The sequence below is a fragment of the Nannobrachium achirus genome (assembly GCF_963921795.1).
Source record: "Nannobrachium achirus genome assembly, chromosome: 18".
Classification (NCBI taxonomy): Eukaryota; Metazoa; Chordata; class Actinopteri; order Myctophiformes; family Myctophidae; genus Nannobrachium; species Nannobrachium achirus.
The window spans coordinates 2,480,789-2,503,435 of NC_137825.1; the positions used below are offsets into that span (position 1 = coordinate 2,480,789).

Sequence of the window (22,647 nt, forward strand, 5' to 3'; positions counted from 1 at the left end):
GCTACAACCTTCGGGTGTCTGGACCGTGGTGGTGCTCTTACTCTGTTCAGCACTGGCACGCACAGTCTGGTCGCCTCCTCATTCGCTGTGATGAATCTCCCATATTCACGGCTGGGCTCCTCTCCCCTATCCAGCTGCCGAAAGCGCTTCCTGACTTCCTCCGAGTACCTGGTTTGGAGGCCCGGATTGGTCGTGAATGCCTTCCAGTCATGCCGAATCTTGGGGCTTGGCTTGGGGACCCTGAGGCTCAGTCGTACCCTCATGGAGACCACACGGTGGTCAGAGCCTACAGAGCTGAACGTGCTGTATGGCTCAGCGTTCAGGATGGAATTCCTCCACTTTTGCCTCACTAGGATGTAGTCCAACTGGTATAGCCTAGGTAGCTCCCCAGGCCTTGAGGCTCGGTCTCGGAAGGTCCATCTCTTCCCTGTTCTCTTCCGGAACATGGTGTTCGCTGCCAGGAGCTGGTGTTCCATGAGAAGGGCTGTGAGGTATGCGCCGTTGCGGTTGGTAGACTCATGGTATGGGAATGGAGCGTCCTCCTGTCCAATCCTGGCGTTGAAGTCGCCAAGGATTGCCAGGAAGTTGTGCGCTGGGACACCTCGGACTGCTGCTGTGAGGTCCTCATAGAACTTCTCAACATCCTCATGCGATGCCGTGTTAGTGGGCGAGTACACCACTAAGACTGTTGTTACTGGGTTACCTGCAAACTCAGCCATTAGGATCCTTTCGGTGTGCTTGTGAACCCGTCGAAGGGCCCTGCGCGCCAGAGAACCCAGCATTAGTCCTACACCCCCTGTTGCAGCCTGGGCCCCGTTTCGCCACGCAGATGCAGTGATGAACGTGCGTTTCTCCACTTTGCGGTAAACTATCTGGTCAACTATCTGGTCATCAGTGGGGTCAACAGTGTGGACTCTTCTGTGTTCCTGGACTCCCAGGATCTCTACCCCCTGCTCTTCAGCACAGTGTGCCAATTCCACCAGTCTAGCTTCTTCTCTCACTGTGCATGCGTTGAAGGTCCCCATTACAAATGGTCTCCGACAACGCATGAGTGCATTGGGTGGGATGCTGTGGTCAGACAGAACCCTCCCTCGTTCCCGTGGGTTTGAGGTCCTGTCGTCATGATGTCCTCCGGAAGGAGGACCAGCACCACCATCCGCCGCGATGCTCCTGCGGACTCCCGCCGCTGGAAGTATAGGATTTGGGATGACTTTGTTCTTCATGGTTGGCTTTTCAATGCTAGTTTAAGGACTGTGGGGTCGCAAATTCTCACAGTCCTGGTTTTTACCTCAGAGTGACCTTCTCCTAGGTGGGTTGCCTACCATGGCTAGGAGCCCCACCCGCCCCGACTGATAGCTCAGATTGCTGGATCTGAATGGTCCACTTGCTGATGTTTTAACTCACTGGATGGCTCTAAATCAATGAAAGCTTCTAAAGTGTTGAAGTAATCACCTGAGAGTTTCCAGCTGTGCTCCATGTGTCCCTCCTGAGCCATGACTGTGCAGGCCACTCCAATGCCTCCCTTTATAAGCAGTGTGACATGCTCATTGGGGGGAGGAAGTGGGAACAGGCCAGCCACTCACAGAGTCAGATCAGAAACAATGGGGTTTACAGCTAAAAAGCTCCCATAGATACCAAACTAGCTAACTCAGTACAATTGCAAACTACCTTAATCACCTGAGAGTTATACAGAACTAGCTAACTCAATACAATTGCAAACTACCTGTAAGCTCTAAATCAATGAAAGCTTCTAAATGTTAAAGTAATCACCTGAGAGTTTCCAGCTGTGCTCCATGTGTCCCTCCTGAGCCATGACTGTGCAGGCCACTCCAATGCCTCCCTTTATAAGCAGTGTGACATGCTCATTGGGGGGAGGAAGTGGGAACAGGCCAGCCACTCACAGAGTCAGATCAGAAACAATGGGGTTTACAGCTAAAAAGCTCCCATAGATACCAAACTAGCTAACTCAGTACAATTGCAAACTACCTTAATCACCTGAGAGTTATACAGAACTAGCTAACTCAATACAATTGCAAACTACCTGTAAGCTCTAAATCAATGAAAGCTTCTAAATGTTAAAGTAATCACCTGAGAGTTTCCAGCTGTGCTCCATGTGTCCCTCCTGAGCCATGACTGTGCAGGCCACTCCAATGCCTCCCTTTATAAGCAGTGTGACATGCTCATTGGGGGGAGGAAGTGGGAACAGGCCAGCCACTCACAGAGTCAGATCAGAAACAATGGGGTTTACAGCTAAAAAGCTCCCATAGATACCAAACTAGCTAACTCAGTACAATTGCAAACTACCTTAATCACCTGAGAGTTATACAGAACTAGCTAACTCAATACAATTGCAAACTACCTGTAAGCTCTAAATCAATGAAAGCTTCTAAATGTTAAAGTAATCACCTGAGAGTTTCCAGCTGTGCTCCATGTGTCCCTCCTGAGCCATGACTGTGCAGGCCACTCCAATGCCTCCCTTTATAAGCAGTGTGACATGCTCATTGGGGGGAGGAAGTGGGAACAGGCCAGCCACTCACAGAGTCAGATCAGAAACAATGGGGTTTACAGCTAAAAAGCTCCCATAGATACCAAACTAGCTAACTCAGTACAATTGCAAACTACCTTAATCACCTGAGAGTTATACAGAACTAGCTAACTCAATACAATTGCAAACTACCTGTAAGCTCTAAATCAATGAAAGCTTCTAAATGTTAAAGTAATCACCTGAGAGTTTCCAGCTGTGCTCCATGTGTCCCTCCTGAGCCATGACTGTGCAGGCCACTCCAATGCCTCCCTTTATAAGCAGTGTGACATGCTCATTGGGGGGAGGAAGTGGGAACAGGCCAGCCACTCACAGAGTCAGATCAGAAACAATGGGGTTTACAGCTAAAAAGCTCCCATAGATACCAAACTAGCTAACTCAGTACAATTGCAAACTACCTTAATCACCTGAGAGTTATACAGAACTAGCTAACTCAATACAATTGCAAACTACCTGTAAGCTCTAAATCAATGAAAGCTTCTAAATGTTAAAGTAATCACCTGAGAGTTTCCAGCTGTGCTCCATGTGTCCCTCCTGAGCCATGACTGTGCAGGCCACTCCAATGCCTCCCTTTATAAGCAGTGTGACATGCTCATTGGGGGGAGGAAGTGGGAACAGGCCAGCCACTCACAGAGTCAGATCAGAAACAATGGGGTTTACAGCTAAAAAGCTCCCATAGATACCAAACTAGCTAACTCAGTACAATTGCAAACTACCTTAATCACCTGAGAGTTATACAGAACTAGCTAACTCAATACAATTGCAAACTACCTGTAAGCTCTAAATCAATGAAAGCTTCTAAATGTTAAAGTAATCACCTGAGAGTTTCCAGCTGTGCTCCATGTGTCCCTCCTGAGCCATGACTGTGCAGGCCACTCCAATGCCTCCCTTTATAAGCAGTGTGACATGCTCATTGGGGGGAGGAAGTGGGAACAGGCCAGCCACTCACAGAGTCAGATCAGAAACAATGGGGTTTACAGCTAAAAAGCTCCCATAGATACCAAACTAGCTAACTCAGTACAATTGCAAACTACCTTAATCACCTGAGAGTTATACAGAACTAGCTAACTCAATACAATTGCAAACTACCTGTAAGCTCTAAATCAATGAAAGCTTCTAAATGTTAAAGTAATCACCTGAGAGTTTCCAGCTGTGCTCCATGTGTCCCTCCTGAGCCATGACTGTGCAGGCCACTCCAATGCCTCCCTTTATAAGCAGTGTGACATGCTCATTGGGGGGAGGAAGTGGGAACAGGCCAGCCACTCACAGAGTCAGATCAGAAACAATGGGGTTTACAGCTAAAAAGCTCCCATAGATACCAAACTAGCTAACTCAGTACAATTGCAAACTACCTTAATCACCTGAGAGCTATACAGAACTAGCTAACTCAATACAATTGCAAACTACCTGTAAGCTCTAAATCAATGAAAGCTTCTAAATGTTAAAGTAATCACCTGAGAGTTTCCAGCTGTGCTCCATGTGTCCCTCCTGAGCCATGACTGTGCAGGCCACTCCAATGCCTCCCTTTATAAGCAGTGTGACATGCTCATTGGGGGGAGGAAGTGGGAACAGGCCAGCCACTCACAGAGTCAGATCAGAAACAATGGGGTTTACAGCTAAAAAGCTCCCATAGATACCAAACTAGCTAACTCAGTACAATTGCAAACTACCTTAATCACCTGAGAGCTATACAGAACTAGCTAACTCAATACAATTGCAAACTACCTGTAAGCTCTAAATCAATGAAAGCTTCTAAATGTTAAAGTAATCACCTGAGAGTTTCCAGCTGTGCTCCATGTGTCCCTCCTGAGCCATGACTGTGCAGGCCACTCCAATGCCTCCCTTTATAAGCAGTGTGACATGCTCATTGGGGGGAGGAAGTGGGAACAGGCCAGCCACTCACAGAGTCAGATCAGAAACAATGGGGTTTACAGCTAAAAAGCTCCCATAGATACCAAACTAGCTAACTCAGTACAATTGCAAACTACCTTAATCACCTGAGAGCTATACAGAACTAGCTAACTCAATACAATTGCAAACTACCTGTAAGCTCTAAATCAATGAAAGCTTCTAAATGTTAAAGTAATCACCTGAGAGTTTCCAGCTGTGCTCCATGTGTCCCTCCTGAGCCATGACTGTGCAGGCCACTCCAATGCCTCCCTTTATAAGCAGTGTGACATGCTCATTGGGGGGAGGAAGTGGGAACAGGCCAGCCACTCACAGAGTCAGATCAGAAACAATGGGGTTTACAGCTAAAAAGCTCCCATAGATACCAAACTAGCTAACTCAGTACAATTGCAAACTACCTTAATCACCTGAGAGCTATACAGAACTAGCTAACTCAATACAATTGCAAACTACCTGTAAGCTCTAAATCAATGAAAGCTTCTAAATGTTAAAGTAATCACCTGAGAGTTTCCAGCTGTGCTCCATGTGTCCCTCCTGAGCCATGACTGTGCAGGCCACTCCAATGCCTCCCTTTATAAGCAGTGTGACATGCTCATTGGGGGGAGGAAGTGGGAACAGGCCAGCCACTCACAGAGTCAGATCAGAAACAATGGGGTTTACAGCTAAAAAGCTCCCATAGATACCAAACTAGCTAACTCAGTACAATTGCAAACTACCTTAATCACCTGAGAGCTATACAGAACTAGCTAACTCAATACAATTGCAAACTACCTGTAAGCTCTAAATCAATGAAAGCTTCTAAATGTTAAAGTAATCACCTGAGAGTTTCCAGCTGTGCTCCATGTGTCCCTCCTGAGCCATGACTGTGCAGGCCACTCCAATGCCTCCCTTTATAAGCAGTGTGACATGCTCATTGGGGGGAGGAAGTGGGAACAGGCCAGCCACTCACAGAGTCAGATCAGAAACAATGGGGTTTACAGCTAAAAAGCTCCCATAGATACCAAACTAGCTAACTCAGTACAATTGCAAACTACCTTAATCACCTGAGAGCTATACAGAACTAGCTAACTCAATACAATTGCAAACTACCTGTAAGCTCTAAATCAATGAAAGCTTCTAAATGTTAAAGTAATCACCTGAGAGTTTCCAGCTGTGCTCCATGTGTCCCTCCTGAGCCATGACTGTGCAGGCCACTCCAATGCCTCCCTTTATAAGCAGTGTGACATGCTCATTGGGGGGAGGAAGTGGGAACAGGCCAGCCACTCACAGAGTCAGATCAGAAACAATGGGGTTTACAGCTAAAAAGCTCCCATAGATACCAAACTAGCTAACTCAGTACAATTGTAAACTACCTTAATCACCTGAGAGCTATACAGAACTAGCTAACTCAATACAATTGCAAACTACCTGTAAGCTCTAAATCAATGAAAGCTTCTAAATGTTAAAGTAATCACCTGAGAGTTTCCAGCTGTGCTCCATGTGTCCCTCCTGAGCCATGACTGTGCAGGCCACTCCAATGCCTCCCTTTATAAGCAGTGTGACATGCTCATTGGGGGGAGGAAGTGGGAACAGGCCAGCCACTCACAGAGTCAGATCAGAAACAATGGGGTTTACAGCTAAAAAGCTCCCATAGATACCAAACTAGCTAACTCAGTACAATTGCAAACTACCTTAATCACCTGAGAGTTATACAGAACTAGCTAACTCAATACAATTGCAAACTACCTGTAAGCTCTAAATCAATGAAAGCTTCTAAATGTTAAAGTAATCACCTGAGAGTTTCCAGCTGTGCTCCATGTGTCCCTCCTGAGCCATCTATAATTACAATCTAAAATATTATGAACACAAAGTTGTCCTTTAAGGGCACGGTCACGCCGCACTTTTATTCTGTTTGGCAGATTCTGCACATGCTCACGTCAAAGTAGATTTAACCATTTATTGCAACAAATGGAATACATTTAGACTTGACGTTAAGGGCCTCCGCGTTGGGAGATGTTCCCTGAATTCTGTTTGATTGCTATGCAACATCAGGGAACAAATGTGGAGCAAACTCCACATAGGGATACAACAGTAGTACAATAGCAACACATTGACATGTTAGCTTGAATCAGCAGACATACAATCACAAGTATTTGAGCCTAGGCCAGACTCTGATCAAAAGGTGGAGGCTGGGGTGGAGGAGGAGGAAGCTCAGCAGCAGCAGATCCGAGGCTTCAGATCCAAGACAAGCAGAGCTATGGTGAATGGAAGTTGTATTTAAAGGAGCCTCCATACTGAGCGAGAGCTCTGATTGGATTGGATTATGACAGTGTGATGTAATGACCAGCAGATCTGTGAATGAGGAGTATGAAAGGATCTGACTGACAGCTGATTACAGCTGACTGACAGCTGAGGAGGGTTAGACTCTTGTGTCCTGCATAAACTAACGCTGTGCTTCATGGTGAATGGAGCGGTGCAGTTCAGTGACAGAGAAAATCCACAAGCATAAATTAAGATCTGCAGGAACACAAAAGGTAAAAATACATCAAGCCAGGCTGGAGAGACGAAGGAGAGCTCCAGGCAGGAACAACCCCACAGTACTGGAGAACTCTACGCACCTGTGTCACCTCAAGACCTCAGGAGGGAACACACCATACCTCCCCAGAGGAGCCTCTTGTTGGTTAAAAAAATCACACCCAATGTGAAGTGAGCGGTGGTCGTGCTTGCATAACGTCTTCAAATTAGGATTTGAGTCTAGGATGTACAGGCTATGCTACACACACACATTTTGCTATGGCAAAACGCTGAGGAAAAAGGCTACAGACACACTCACAGCCACTCTATGGAGCGGTTTACCACCGCTCAAAAATAATAATTTATAGAGCAGGATAGGGGAGTTTAGCCTTGGCCAGGAGGAGGAGATGGGCAGTGATTTGGCCACCACTGCTGACCCTGTCATCAGGAGGGTGTAGCGGTTCAATGGTGGAAACACCTGATGATGATGGTTACCGCCTGAAGACATCAACTCTCCCTGGCCAAGGCTACATTCACCAAACGTGAATGAAGGAGGAACATCTTTAGATGTGATTATACTCAATGGTGATTATTCGTAACGGTTGTTGTTGCCCTGTGTTTTAGCCCCGCCCCCGGCCAACGACACGGATCAAGACTGCAACCCCAGTCTGAACCGCACCTACGCCATCTCCTCCTCCCTCATCAGGTGAGTCTAACCTTCTTAACCTAATGTACCCTAATGTACCCTAATGTACCCTAATGTACCCCGCTAACCTACCTAACCTAATCTAATGTACCCCGCTGCGACATCTCCTCCTCCCTCATCAGGTACGTTTAACCCTAACCCTAATGTACCCCGCTAACCTACCTAACCTAATGTACGCCATCTCCTCCTCCCTTAATCGGGAGATAAGCGACCGTTGGTCGCTTATCTCCACAAATAGGCCAAAAGTTTGTTTTACCAATTATCAAGACATACGGTTGACAGTTTGCCATGGTTACTCATTGAAGTTGAATCTCCATATATGGAGATAACCTACGCATCACACTAAGTCTGACCTCACCAGCCCATATTTGGGCATGAGCAACTTATGTCTCCATATATGGAGATATGATGACATCACACAGTCCTCAGCCGATGATGTGGCGTGATGTCATACAATACACAAACGAGCCCTACAGTATAAAGGGGCAATTCTTGCCAGGAAAGAAGCATTTCTTCGACTCAGACCTTATCGCCAGGGTTGGCTTATTCATGCAATTTCTTAGATGTGTTTGTTTATTTTAAAAAGAATATTTAAGAAAGTATGCTCTTTTTAAAGAAAGATATAAATGTTGGAATAGAAAATGGTAATTTTACTCAAGTCTTCGTGACCCGTATAAAATTGGTCCATGACCCACAAATGGGTCCTGAGCCACAGTTTGGGGAAAAAAACGTGTGATAAATGACTGGACAAATCTGTCTGCCTGTCTGTGTGTCTGTGTGTCTGTCTGTCTTCCTGTCTGTGTGTCTGTGTGTGTCTGTGTGTGTCTGTGTGTCTGTCTGTCTGTCTTCCTGTCTGTGTGTCTCAGCTTCTACATCCCGGTGGTGATCATGGTGGGGACCTACACCCGTATCTTCCGCATCGCCCAGACCCAGATCCGCAGGATCTCCTCGCTGGAGCGGGCGGCCGGCCAGCGGGCCGCCAGCCGCCCACTGCACCACCCGCACAGCCACGCCCACAACCACGCCCACAACCACACCCATCAGCAGAACCACACCCACCAGCAGGCACGTGCACACATAAGCCTCTTCTCCACTACAGGGCCAAAGCAGAACTAGAACCAGAACTTTCCAGATCCAAGAACTTTCAAGAACCAGTGAAGTTCCGGGACCAAACTCTGCTTACGTTCCCATCTAACCAGACCTAACCGGGAAGGTCCCAAAATAAGCGCAGCAGTGCTGCTGGCCCCGCCCATAGGTTCCCAGAACTCAAGTTTAGAACTACAGCAAGAGCAGGACCTAAAAAAGGTTCCCAGAACCGTGTCTGGAACCGGGCCGTGCGCTGTGGAAACACAACCAGAACCAACACAACAGGTTCAGGTTCTGGAAAGTTCTGGTTCCACCTTGCAGTGGAAAAGGGGCTAAAGACATCAAAGGGGGCTTGAGCCCCTGCCCTTTTATCTTTATCTGTCTGTAAAAAGTGTCCTCTCCAGACCATGAATGCAGTTTCTACTATGGTGAAATAAAAGCAAATGCCCCCCTCTTTCCATACCATACCTGAAGGCAGCATTCAAGAGAATTGCCTTGTCCAAACTATCCTGAACTTGCGTCAAAAGTGCAGCATCTTATGTTGAAAGAATTGCCCTCTCTGTGTAGAAATCCATGCCGTTACGCCACATCTCCAGTATTCACTTGATTATGCTTATAATTCAGTGTGGTATCAAGCACAGGAAATAGCCGACCTCCAAGCTCACAACCGCGGTGTGAGCTTGGAGTTCTGCTATTTTCGATATTTCCACCAAAAGGCCACAATATAAATGTCAGCCCCTGCCTCTCTAACGTTCTCTGCACCTCCCTGTCCTCCAGATCCACACCCACAGCAGTCAGAACCACAGCCGCCACCGCGGAGCCTCCACCGCTGCCTCCACCAGCACCACCCACCAGGACGAGAGCGCGCTGAAGACCTCCTTCAAGAAGGAGACCAAGGTGGGCCTTCACCGCTAACCCGCTGCTACGTCTGGCTCTGTGTGTTTGTATGTCCGTCCGTACGTCCGTCTGTACGTCCGTCCTGCAAAGCTTGGCATTTGGCCAGGCTTTGTGGGCCATGATGAAAGGAACCCATATAAGGCACTTCATGCTGGATGTGATCTTTGATTGACTGATTGAGTGATTGATTGATTGATTGATTGATTGAATACTGTATCAGTCAGAGATGTCAACAGTACGCGGTACAGTAACACCTTAAAGCTATAGGATAGAGGACAACACAATGGGTAACACCTGGTGTGTGTTGTGATTGGTCCCAGGCCAGGATTAACACCTCTGAGGGCCCCTGGGCACTGAAGCTCCAAGGGCCCCCCTCTATGTACGCGCTACAGGGCTCCAGACTAACTGTTTTCAGCATTTTAAAAAGTAGCTTAACGATATCAGCAGCCAGTGAACACACTTAAGATAATAACAGTCTGAGGTAAGAAACAGTGGCAGTGTGGCCACTGACAATCAAAATACATAACAATGTACTATTATAGTAGCCTACTACTACATGGTCAAATAAATAACAATGTACTATTATAGTAGCCTACTACTACATGGTCAAATAAATAACAATGTACTATTATAGTAGCCTACTACTACATGGTCAAATAAATAACAATGTACTATTATAGTAGCCTACTACTACATGGTCAAATAAATAACAATGTACTATTATAGTAGCCTACTACTACATGGTCAAATAAATAACAATGTACTATTATAGTAGCCTACTACTACATGGTCAAATACATAACAATGTACTATTATAGTAGCCTACTACTACATGGTCAAATAAATAACAATGTACTATTATAGTAGCCTACTACTACATGGTCAAATAAATAACAATGTACTATTATAGTAGCCTACTACTACATGGTCAAATACATAACAATGTACTATTATAGTAGCCTACTACTACATGGTCAAATAAATAACAATGTACTATTATAGTAGCCTACTACTACATGGTCAAATAAATAACAATGTACTATTATAGTAGCCTACTACTACATGGTCAAATAAATAACAATGTACTATTATAGTAGCCTACTACTACATGGTCAAATACATAACAATGTACTATTATAGTAGCCTACTACTACATGGTCAAATACATAACAATGTACTATTATAGTAGCCTACTACTACATGGTCAAATAAATAACAATGTACTATTATAGTAGCCTACTACTACATGGTCAAATAAATAACAATGTACTATTATAGTAGCCTACTACTACATGGTCAAATAAATAACAATGTACTATTATAGTAGCCTACTACTACATGGTCAAATAAATAACAATGTACTATTATAGTAGCCTACTACTACATGGTCAAATAAATAACAATGTACTATTATAGTAGCCTACTACTACATGGTCAAATAAATAACAATGTACTATTATAGTAGCCTACTACTACATGGTCAAATAAATAACAATGTACTATTATAGTACTACTACATGGTCAAATAAATAACAATGTACTATTATAGTAGCCTACTACTACATGGTCAAATAAATAACAATGTACTATTATAGTAGCCTACTACTACATGGTCAAATAAATAACAATGTACTATTATAGTAGCCTACTACTACATGGTCAAATAAATAACAATGTACTATTATAGTACTACTACATGGTCAAATAAATAACAATGTACTATTATAGTAGCCTACTACTACATGGTCAAATAAATAACAATGTACTATTATAGTAGCCTACTACTACATGGTCAAATAAATAACAATGTACTATTATAGTAGCCTACTACTACATGGTCAAATAAATAACAATGTACTATTATAGTACTACTACATGGTCAAATAAATAACAATGTACTATTATAGTAGCCTACTACTACATGGTCAAATAAATAACAATGTACTATTATAGTAGCCTACTACTACATGGTCAAATAAATAACAATGTACTATTATAGTAGCCTACTACTACATGGTCAAATACATAACAATGTACTATTATAGTAGCCTACTACTACATGGTCAAATACATAACAATGTACTATTATAGTAGCCTACTACTACATGGTCAAATAAATAACAATGTACTATTATAGTAGCCTACTACTACATGGTCAAATAAATAACAATGTACTATTATAGTAGCCTACTACTACATGGTCAAATAAATAACAATGTACTATTATAGTAGCCTACTACTACATGGTCAAATAAATAACAATGTACTATTATAGTAGCCTACTACTACATGGTCAAATAAATAACAATGTACTATTATAGTAGCCTACTACTACATGGTCAAATAAATAACAATGTACTATTATAGTAGCCTACTACTACATGGTCAAATAAATAACAATGTACTATTATAGTAGCCTACTACTACATGGTCAAATAAATAACAATGTACTATTATAGTAGCCTACTACTACATGGTCAAATAAATAACAATGTACTATTATAGTAGCCTACTACTACATGGTCAAATAAATAACAATGTACTATTATAGTAGCCTACTACTACATGGTCAAATAAATAACAATGTACTATTATAGTAGCCTACTACTACATGGTCAAATAAATAACAATGTACTATTATAGTAGCCTACTACTACATGGTCAAATAAATAACAATGTACTATTATAGTAGCCTACTACTACATGGTCAAATAAATAACAATGTACTATTATAGTAGCCTACTACTACATGGTCAAATAAATAACAATGTACTATTATAGTAGCCTACTACTACATGGTCAAATAAATAACAATGTACTATTATAGTAGCCTACTACTACATGGTCAAATAAATAACAATGTACTATTATAGTAGCCTACTACTACATGGTCAAATAAATAACAATGTACTATTATAGTAGCCTACTACTACATGGTCAAATAAATAACAATGTACTATTATAGTAGCCTACTACTACATGGTCAAATAAATAACAATGTACTATTATAGTAGCCTACTACTACATGGTCAAATAAATAACAATGTACTATTATAGTAGCCTACTACTACATGGTCAAATAAATAACAATGTACTATTATAGTAGCCTACTACTACATGGTCAAATAAATAACAATGTACTATTATAGTAGCCTACTACTACATGGTCAAATAAATAACAATGTACTATTATAGTAGCCTACTACTACATGGTCAAAACAAGCCATATCCTTCCCCCAAAATGCTGATTGCTCATTGTGCGCTGCCAGGTAGGCAGGCAGCGAGCAGCCGAGCGCTGGTGGCACATTGTACTACACAATCACACTAGCAGCAGCATTCTCAACAATAAAACACACTAAATCGGGGGTTTGGGGGCATCATTTATTGTATTTCATTCGGATTAGATAACAACTAAATGGCTGGGGGTTTTCTTTTTTTTCCCTTCTTTTTTGTGCCACCCTGGAGGGCCCCTGATGCCAAGGGCCCCTGGGCACGTGCCCAAAGTGCCCATATTGTAGATCCGGCCCTGATTGGTCCCCAGGTCCCCAGAAGACCATAGACATAGAAAGGTAGACGCCTCCTTCCACTCTGATGCTTGATGCATGTGCATCGAGGGACCAAGGGAATCACGTATGCATTGCTTCCACGTGCGTCACACATAGGGAAGTTGCTAGGCCAATCAGAGGTAGGTGGGGGCGGGTCTTTACGTACGCAGCCTGTAAGAACAGCTGAGCCGCGCAACATCGGAACTGGCTCTGTTGAAATGAATTGTAGTCCTTGGCTAAGTCCCGGAAAAGTTGCGCTGTGATTGGCCAGTAGTCACTTGACTGGCAGCAGTCCCTTGGTTTTTCCAGGAAGTCTGGACTACAATTGATGCACGTCGCTCCAATGAACTGCAGAGGCGAACGAGGCATCTAGCTTTTTATATCTGTGCTGAAGACCCTGTCCGTCATCATGGATGTGTTGTGATTGGTCCCCCAGGTGCTGAAGACCCTGTCCATCATCATGGGTGTGTTGTGATTGGTTCCCCAGGTGCTGAAGACCCTGTCCATCATCATGGGTGTGTTGTGATTGGTTCCCCAGGTGCTGAAGACCCTGTCCATCATCATGGGTGTGTTGTGATTGGTTCCCCAGGTGCTGAAGACCCTGTCCATCATCATGGGTGTGTTGTGATTGGTCCCCCAGGTGCTGAAGACCCTGTCCATCATCATGGGTGTGTTGTGATTGGTCCCCCAGGTGCTGAAGACCCTGTCCATCATCATGGGTGTGTTCTGATTGGTTCCCCAGGTGCTGAAGACCCTGTCCATCATCATGGGCGTGTTCGTGTTCTGCTGGCTGCCGTTCTTCGTGCTGAACTGCGTGGTTCCGTTCTGCCCCGCCCCGGCCCCGCCCGGCCCCGCCCAGCCCTGCGTCAGCGACTCCACCTTCAGCATCTTCGTGTGGTTCGGCTGGGCCAACTCCTCCCTCAACCCCGTCATCTACGCCTTCAACGCAGACTTCAGGAAGGCCTTCTCCACCATCCTGGGATGCAACAAGCTCTGCTCCAGGTTAGCATGCATAAATGTGTGTTATTAGCTTAGCATTTTGTTGGTATTTCTTTTGTCTTCACAATAATGGATTGTCAGTTACAATAATGTGTAACTGTCTTCTCCCTCCAGCTCCACGGTGGAGGCGGTGGACTTCAGCAACGAGCTGGTGTCCTACCACCACGACACCACGCTGCAGAAGGAGACCGCCGTGCCCGCCGCTGCCACCGCTACCGGAGGGGGAGGGGGTCCCGGAGGGGGTCCTGGAGGGGTGGGGGTCCAGCAGCAGCAGCAGCGAGGGGGGGGTCTCCCCTGCCTCGGCCCGCGGCAGCGCCTGGCTCCAGAGGAGGAGCTGCTGTCAGACCCGGACCGGACGGACCCGGACCGGACGGACCCGGACCGGACGCAGCTGCTGCAGTTGGCCTTCCAGTGCGAGGCAGAGATCTCCCTGGACATGATGCCCTTCAACTCCTCAGGCCCCGCCCACTGCTGCTGCCCAGACATCCCGGGACAAGTGGGCGACTTGTAAAACACCATCCAGGGACGTGCTGGGCCCCTGATTCAGCCCGGGAAGAAGAGTTGTAGAGGCCCTCATTGCGCGCTACAGAGAGAGATCTCAATCTATAGCGCTATAGAGAGAGATCTCTCTATAGCGCTATAGAGAGATCTCTCTCTATAGCGCTATAGAGAGAGATCTCTCTCTATAGCGCTATAGAGAGAGATCTCTCTATAGCGCTATAGAGAGAGATCTCTCTCTATAGCGCTGCTGCTGCTACTCAAAGATTTGTCATTTCAGATCATGACAAGTGACAAGCCAGTGGGCCAATTACTGTACATGAGTTATATTTCGTCCTTGTACGTCCAAAACCATTTTAAAAATGATTTAAACTAGTGTAAACAGCCGATCTACAAGCACACAACGCCTCGCGGTGTGAGGCGTTGTGTGCTTGTAGATCTGCTGTTTTCACTACTTTCGTGCGACAGCCTTGTATGATGAAGCAGGGCTTTGCTTTGCGAAAAAAGTTATACATTTGAAACTTGGAGACACAAGGTTTTTGCCCCGACAGTGACGATTTACTTTGTTGGCCGCCCAGCCCCCAAAATGGAACGAAGGCCGACATTTTTTTTTTTTTTTTTCCTAATGGCCCGGCCTGGACCGGCCAGGAATGAACCGGCCGTTCGGGAGTTGTTCCGCTTTTCCCAGTGGCCAGCACATCCCTGACACCATCCCAGATTCCTATGACTCTGCTAACCTGCTGACCTGGACATGTACAGTAGGACAGCACTACTGTCGTGGACCCCCAAATGTATACGTAGGTATTCTGGCCACGGACCCCCACCTGAAAACATGTTGTGGCAGGGACACCCCAGAAGAGAAGATGTATGTAAAAAAAAAAAAGAAAAAAAAATCTTTCATGAACGTATTATTTATTTTTTATCAGAATAGCCAACATATAAAAGGATTGGGATGCTGTTACCTGATTTGGCTGAGGACCTCCTGGAACTCTTACCAAGGACCCCTGGGGGTCCCCGAACCCCCCTTTGAGAACCACTGAAGTGGGAGACTTGTGACATCACAAAAGGAACCTGGGGACACACATGAGAGACTCGTTAAACTAAAGACGATGACCTGATGTCCTTGTCATTTGTTCTTCTCATGTTTTGGACGTTTTTTTGGACACTGAACATGATTAATTCATGAATTAAACATGGAAAAACTATTATGATCTTAAATGTTAAGCCTTGTGCAGATTCTGTGTTGTCAAACCTCATAATGTATTTGCACGTTTTGTGTTTGAGGAACATCTGGAGAGGTGGAGGTTTGCTCTGGAAAGGAGAGGAGTGAAGGTTAGCCACAGCAAGACTGAACACATGTGTGTTGGTCAGTCAATCTAAGCCAAAAAAAAGGCCTAACCCAAAATACATTGCAATAAATTTAGTTTTTCTTCCTGTATAGTAGTGAATGAGACCCAAACTTGAACCCACTGAATTTACCTTGATCCACTAAATATATAATTCACCACTTTTAATATGTTATTTGGATGATTACTATTTTTTTTGGGTCAAACCACAGATTGACTGGACTGGTGATGAGAGGAACCCAAGTGGAACAGTGAGGTTACAGGCAGTAGAGGTAAAGAAGGTACTTAGAGCGATGGAGAGTGTGGAAAAGAGGTGAAGAAACGAGTGCAAGCAGGTTGGAACGGGTGGAGAATGTATGATAGGAAAGTATCAGCAAGGATGAAAGGGAAGGTGTAGAAGATGGTGGTGAGACCACCTATGTTGTACGGTTTAGAGACAGACAGACAGACTGCTATGTTGTACGGTTTAGAGACAGACAGACAGCTATGTTGTACGGTTTAGAGACAGACAGACAGCTATGTTGTACGGTTTAGAGACAGACAGACAGCTATGTTGTACGGTTTAGAGACAGACAAACAGCTATGTTGTACGGTTTAGAGACAGACAGACAGCTATGTTGTACGGTTTAGAGACAGACAGACAGCTATGTTGTATGGTTTAGAGACAGACAGACAGCTATGTTGTACGGTTTAGAGACAGACAGACAGCTATGTTGTACGGTTTAGAGACAGACAGACAGCTATGTTGTACGGTTTAGAGACAGACAGACAGCTATGTTGTATGGTTTAGAGACAGACAGACAGCTATGTTGTACGGTTTAGAGACAGACAGACAGCTATGTTGTACGGTTTAGAGACAGACAGACAGCTATGTTGTACGGTTTAGAGACAGACGCACTGAGGAAAAGAGAGCTAGCAGAGCTGGAGGGCGCAGAGACTAAAATGTTGATGTTCTCTCTGGGAGTAACAAGGATGGATATGATCAGGAACGAGTGCATCAGAGGGACAGCGCATGTCAGATGATTGGAGATAAAGCCAGAGAGGCCAGACTGAGATGTTTTGGACATGTACAGAGGAGGATAGTGAGATGGTTTGGACATGTACAGAGGAGGGATAGTGAGATGGACATGTACAGAGGAGGGATAGTGAGATGGACATGTACAGAGGAGGGATAGTGAGATGGTTTGGACATGTACAGAGGAGGATAGTGAGATGGTTTGGACATGTACAGAGGAGGACAGTGAGATGGTTTGGACATGTACAGAGGAGGACAGTGAGATGGTTTGGACATGTACAGAGGAGGGACAGTGAGATGGTTTGGACATGTACAGAGGAGGGATAGTGAGATGGTTTGGACATGTACAGAGGAGGATAGTGAGATGGTTTGGACATGTACAGAGGAGGGATAGTGAGATGGACATGTACAGAGGAGGGATAGTGAGATGGACATGTACAGAGGAGGGATAGTGAGATGGTTTGGACATGTACAGAGGAGGATAGTGAGATGGTTTGGACATGTACAGAGGAGGACAGTGAGATGGTTTGGACATGTACAGAGGAGGACAGTGAGATGGTTTGGACATGTACAGAGGAGGACAGTGAGCTGGTTTGGACATGTACAGAGGAGGACAGTGAGCTGGTTTGGACATGTACAGAGGAGGACAGTGAGATGGTTTGGACATGTACAGAGGAGGGATAGTGAGATGGTTTGGACATGTACAGAGGAGGGACAGTGAGATGGTTTGGACATGTACAGAGGAGGGACAGTGAGATGGTTTGGACATGTACAGAGGAGGGACAGTGAGATGGTTTGGACATGTACAGAGGAGGGACAGTGAGATGGTTTGGACATGTACAGAGGAGGGACAGTGAGATGGTTTGGACATGTACAGAGGAGGGACAGTGAGATGGTTTGGACATGTACAGAGGAGGGACAGTGAGATGGTTTGGACATGTACAGAGGAGGGACAGTGAGACGGTTTGGACATGTACAGAGGAGGGACAGTGAGATGGTTTGGACATGTACAGAGGAGGGACAGTGAGATGGTTTGGACATGTACAGAGGAGGGACAGTGAGATGGTTTGGACATGTACAGAGGAGGGACAGTGAGGTGGTTTGGACATGTACAGAGGAGGACAGTGAGATGGTTTGGACATGTACAGAGGAGGGACAGTGAGATGGTTGGACATGTACAGAGGAGGGACAGTGAGATGGTTTGGACATGTACAGAGGAGGGACAGTGAGATGGTTTGGACATGTACAGAGGAGGGACAGTGAGATGGTTGGACATGTACAGAGGAGGGACAGTGAGATGGTTTGGACATGTACAGAGGAGGATAGTGAGATGGTGTGGACATGTACAGAGGAGGATAGTGAGATGGTTTGGACATGTACAGAGGAGGATAGTGAGATGGTGTGGACATGTACAGAGGAGGATAGTGAGATGGTTTGGACATGTACAGAGGAGGATAGTGAGATGGTTTGGACATGTACAGAGAAGGATAGTGATGGGTAGAAGGATGCTGAGGTTGGATCTTCCAGGCAGGAGGCCTAGAAGAAGACCAGAGAGTAGATGTATGGATGTTGTGAGGGAAGTCTTGCGTGGCCAGACTGTTTCCTCCCACCATTTCCAAATGCTTCCGGTCATACAGAAAGCGTATTTGTTTCGCAAACATTTTTGTGTGTAACATTGCTGATTTGTTTGATTTCTATATACGGTTTTACTGCTGTGTATCTTATTTGTATTGTGGTTCTATTTCATTGTGACGTTTTGTTTTATTACTGCTTATTTATTGTACAGCACTTTGTAACAGTTGTTATGAAAAGTGCTTTATAAATAAATTCACCTTACCTTACCTCACCTTACAGTCTGGAGCAACGTCTTACAGTCGCTCAAATGTAAAATAAATAAATAACCGAAGCATTTATAGCTTAAAAAACTAAAAACATCTAAAGATATTTTAAAATAGCGAGCTTGTAGATCTGCTATTTTTCAATAGCTTAAGTATAAAATAATTCCAAGAGTTCAAGGATGAATCCAGAGCGACGTACAGCACAAGGATCATGTACAGTACTTGTACAGTACTTGTATATGTCCAGCTAATCTCCCAGACAACAACGTGTCTTTCATATGACAGTAATGACACACATAACAGAGAGCAGGATGATTGCTCATAATTGCCTCCTTGACGGTGGTGTTTTTGATTGAACCGCTGGATAATTACACTGTGTTTACGTTGAGAGGAACCCTTCCATTCACTATAATACCCTCTGTCTGTCTGTCTGTCTGTCTGTCTGTCTGTCTGTCTGTCTGTCTGTCTGTCTGTCTGTCTATCTATGTAACCCTTCCATTCGCTATAATACCCTCTCCCATCTATCTGTCTGTCTGTCTGTCTGTCTGTCTGTCTGTCTGTCTGTCTGTCTGTCTGTCTGTCTATCTATCTATCTACGTTGGAGTGTAAAGCCTCGAACACCGCGGTGTAGTGCGGTGTAGTCTTTGTGAGTCATAAAACTACAACGTTAACGCTCAAAAAGACTACACCGCACTACACCGCAGTGGAAGGCTCCACCGCGGACCTGACTCTGATAGCGGCTTAACCCTTCCATTCACTATAATACCCTCTCCCGTCTATCTGTCTATCTGTCTATCAATCAATCTATCATCCATCCATCCATCCATCCATCCATCCATCCATCCATCAATCCATCCTTGTATTTACAAAATGACTTAAAATAATTTGAAAATATCAGATCTACAAGCTCACAAGCCAAAATGTATGTAGGTTTGAAGTGGGTATGTTTTTGAATAATAATCAAAACGTACAAAGTAACTAACTAAAGTGTTTGCACACACACACACACACACTCACTCACACTCACACTCACACTCACACACACACACACACACACACACACACACACACACACACACACACACAGGTGTGTGAGGTCATAGTTCAGAGGCAGATGGAACATCAGTACAGCCGGGGGTCAAAGGTCACCAGACGGTCCACACTACAAACAACACTGTAAACAAACCCTGCTTTCATCTCCCTGTGTGTGTGTGTGTGTGTGTGTGTGTGTGTGTGTGTGTGTGTGTGTGTGTGTGTGTGTGTGTGTGTGAGTGTGTGTGTCAGTGTGTGTGTGTGTGTGTGTGTGTGTGTGTGTGTGTGTGTGTGTGTGAGTGAGTGAGTGAGTGTGTGTGTGTGAGTGTTAGTGTGCGTGTGCGAGCGTTCGCGAGCGAGCATGCGTGCGTGCGTGCATGCCTGCGAATTATCTTATTGAGGATTCCCATCAATTCTCGTATCAATTATCCTATCAATTCTCTAAACAATTAGCGCACCAATTCAGTGGTATGCTGTCGGTAAGGTATGCCACATTTTGTGACAATCTGACACTCAGCCTGAATGTTCATTTGGTTTCAGTCTTTCAGCCTGGCCAAAGAGGCTGTCACTAATTAATCACAACAGCAGCAAGGCAGATGACGTCGTTATTAAAGGGATATTCCACTTTCAACAGGGAGCAGTGGAAGGGCCTCTCTCCACATACACACCCATTGTAACTTCATATTAGGAGGGTAGTATGAGTCACCAGAAAAAATTATGGGTGTTTTTAATGAATCTATCATGGTTAAAATGGAGTTTGAAGTTACAATGGGTGTGTGTGGGGAGAGGCCCTGGGCCTGGAGGGCCTGGTAACATTTACATCAAATATCTAAATATTCAATCAAGCTAATTAAAAACTGTTCAGGGTGTTCATAAAAGCCTGATTAGACGATAAAATTAAGTGAAATATCCCTTTATAATCAGGGGATATCTTAAAAAGTCCTGGAATAAATTCCTTACCAAAACATTTCTTCACAAATGTGTTTGTAAAGGTGTCTAGTAACACATCTCACAAAGACTGAAATTCAGTTTCCCTAGGAAAATCTTTGACAGCTAGGATAATTCTGGGTCTCATTCACTCACTATACACTATACTAATGGGGGGAAAATCACTCCCAAAAAGTATGCTTTAAGTGGGATGTGAGGGGTCTAACTAGGTGTTTTTAATTATTCTGAATCCATTGCAAGCATTTGTTTTGCACAAAAAAACATTCATTGGGCTAAAAACAGCCCATAAAATGATGTTTTAGTGATGAGTCATCACTTTTCACAGTGGTATGGGGGTCCATTTCTAGCCCAAGGAATGTTTTTGGTGCAAAACAAATGCTTGCAATGGATCCAGAATAATTAAAAACACCTAGTTAGACCCCTCACATCCACTTAAAGCATATTTTTGGGAGTGATTTTTCCCCTATAGGCTAGTATAGTGTATAGTGAGTGAATGAGACCCAGAATTACCCTAGCTGTCAAAGATTTTCCTATGGAAACTGCATTTCAGTCTTTGTTAGATGTGTTACTAGACACCTTTACAAACACATTGGTGAAGAATTCTTTTGGTAAGGAATTTATTCCAGGATTTGACACTATTTCTAAAGATATCCCCTGACTATTAAGCAACTCTTGTTCATGTTGTCATGTGGCTGGCATAACTATTCCTGCAGAATAGGAGCGCTAACTAGTAATCAAACACAGTAAAATATGTCTGCTGCTGACGTTGCACAACAAGATCGATACGATCGCAAAGGAACGCAGTTTGTTCTGGAATGTCCGCTCCGGCAGGGGCGTCAATTGGGTATGGCAGGGGTATGCAGCTGCCATACCCTGGGTCCAGGGGGGTCCAGGGGTATGCAGCTGCCATACCCTGGGTCCAGGGGGGTCCAGGGGTATGCAGCTGCCATACCCTGGGTCCAGGGGGGTCCAGGGGTACGCAGCTGCCATACCCTGGGTCCAGGGGGGTCCAGGGGTACGCAGCTGCCATACCCTGGGTCCAGGGGGGTCCAGGGGTACGCAGCTGCCATACCCTGGGTCCAGGGGGGTCCAGGGGTACGCAGCTGCCATACCCTGGGTCCAGGGGGGTCCAGGGGTATGCAGCTGCCATACCCTGGGTTCAGTAGGGGAAATAAAAGTTACTTTTAAATATAAATCCATGAATGTCTCTTTGTCTATCTGTTCTGGTTGTTATGTTGTTAAAGCTATACTGTGTAAGTTGCTCAACTAGTGGTCAGTAGCTCTATAGCAAACCGCGGTCGCGTCTTTCGGACGTTTTTCGCCACATCCCCGCGTCTGCCTCCACCTCGCCGAGATCTATCTTTAGAGGGGTCCCTGGTTCCTGTGCGTTCAGGCATTCCGGAGAAACGGACTCCTTCACCCGAGTATAGAGACACACGGGCGCCTACAAATATGGCCGCCCTATTGTGATAGCGACCCCACTTCAAGATGCGCTGTGATTGGCCGGCAGTGTATAACCCTCGCTGTGACTGGCCGGTAGTGTATGATGACGTAATTTTTCCGCGAAAACCGGGCCCCGGTCAGGATCATAGAAAATATATAAAGAGAAGGCTTTAGAAGCTGAAAATAACGGAGTGGGTGTTCTAAAACTTTAGCGATTTAACAGTTAGGACAATTTTAAGTTTTGTTTTATAAAAAAGGTTACATGGTATAACTTTAAATTACAGTAAAATAACTAGGCCTACAAAATTTAACAAAATGGTCACGTTAACAAGGTATTATAATTGTATTCTC

General features: G+C 44.7%; 1 protein-coding gene across 1 annotated transcript in view; it reads left to right on the top strand.

Moving 5' to 3' along the window:
- Positions 1-22,647, top strand: part of LOC308302657 (D(1)-like dopamine receptor) — a gene marked incomplete at both ends in the record, with an annotated part of 40,426 nt that overhangs the window by 16,652 nt on the left and 1,127 nt on the right. Inside the window, 5 exons of the mRNA XM_080746941.1 lie at positions 7,568-7,649; positions 8,516-8,663; positions 9,591-9,632; positions 13,920-14,179; positions 14,291-14,683. Coding sequence (XP_080603067.1) covers positions 7,568-7,649; positions 8,516-8,663; positions 9,591-9,632; positions 13,920-14,179; positions 14,291-14,683 — 925 coding nt within the window. The remainder of the gene's footprint in view (positions 1-7,567; positions 7,650-8,515; positions 8,664-9,590; positions 9,633-13,919; positions 14,180-14,290; positions 14,684-22,647) is intronic.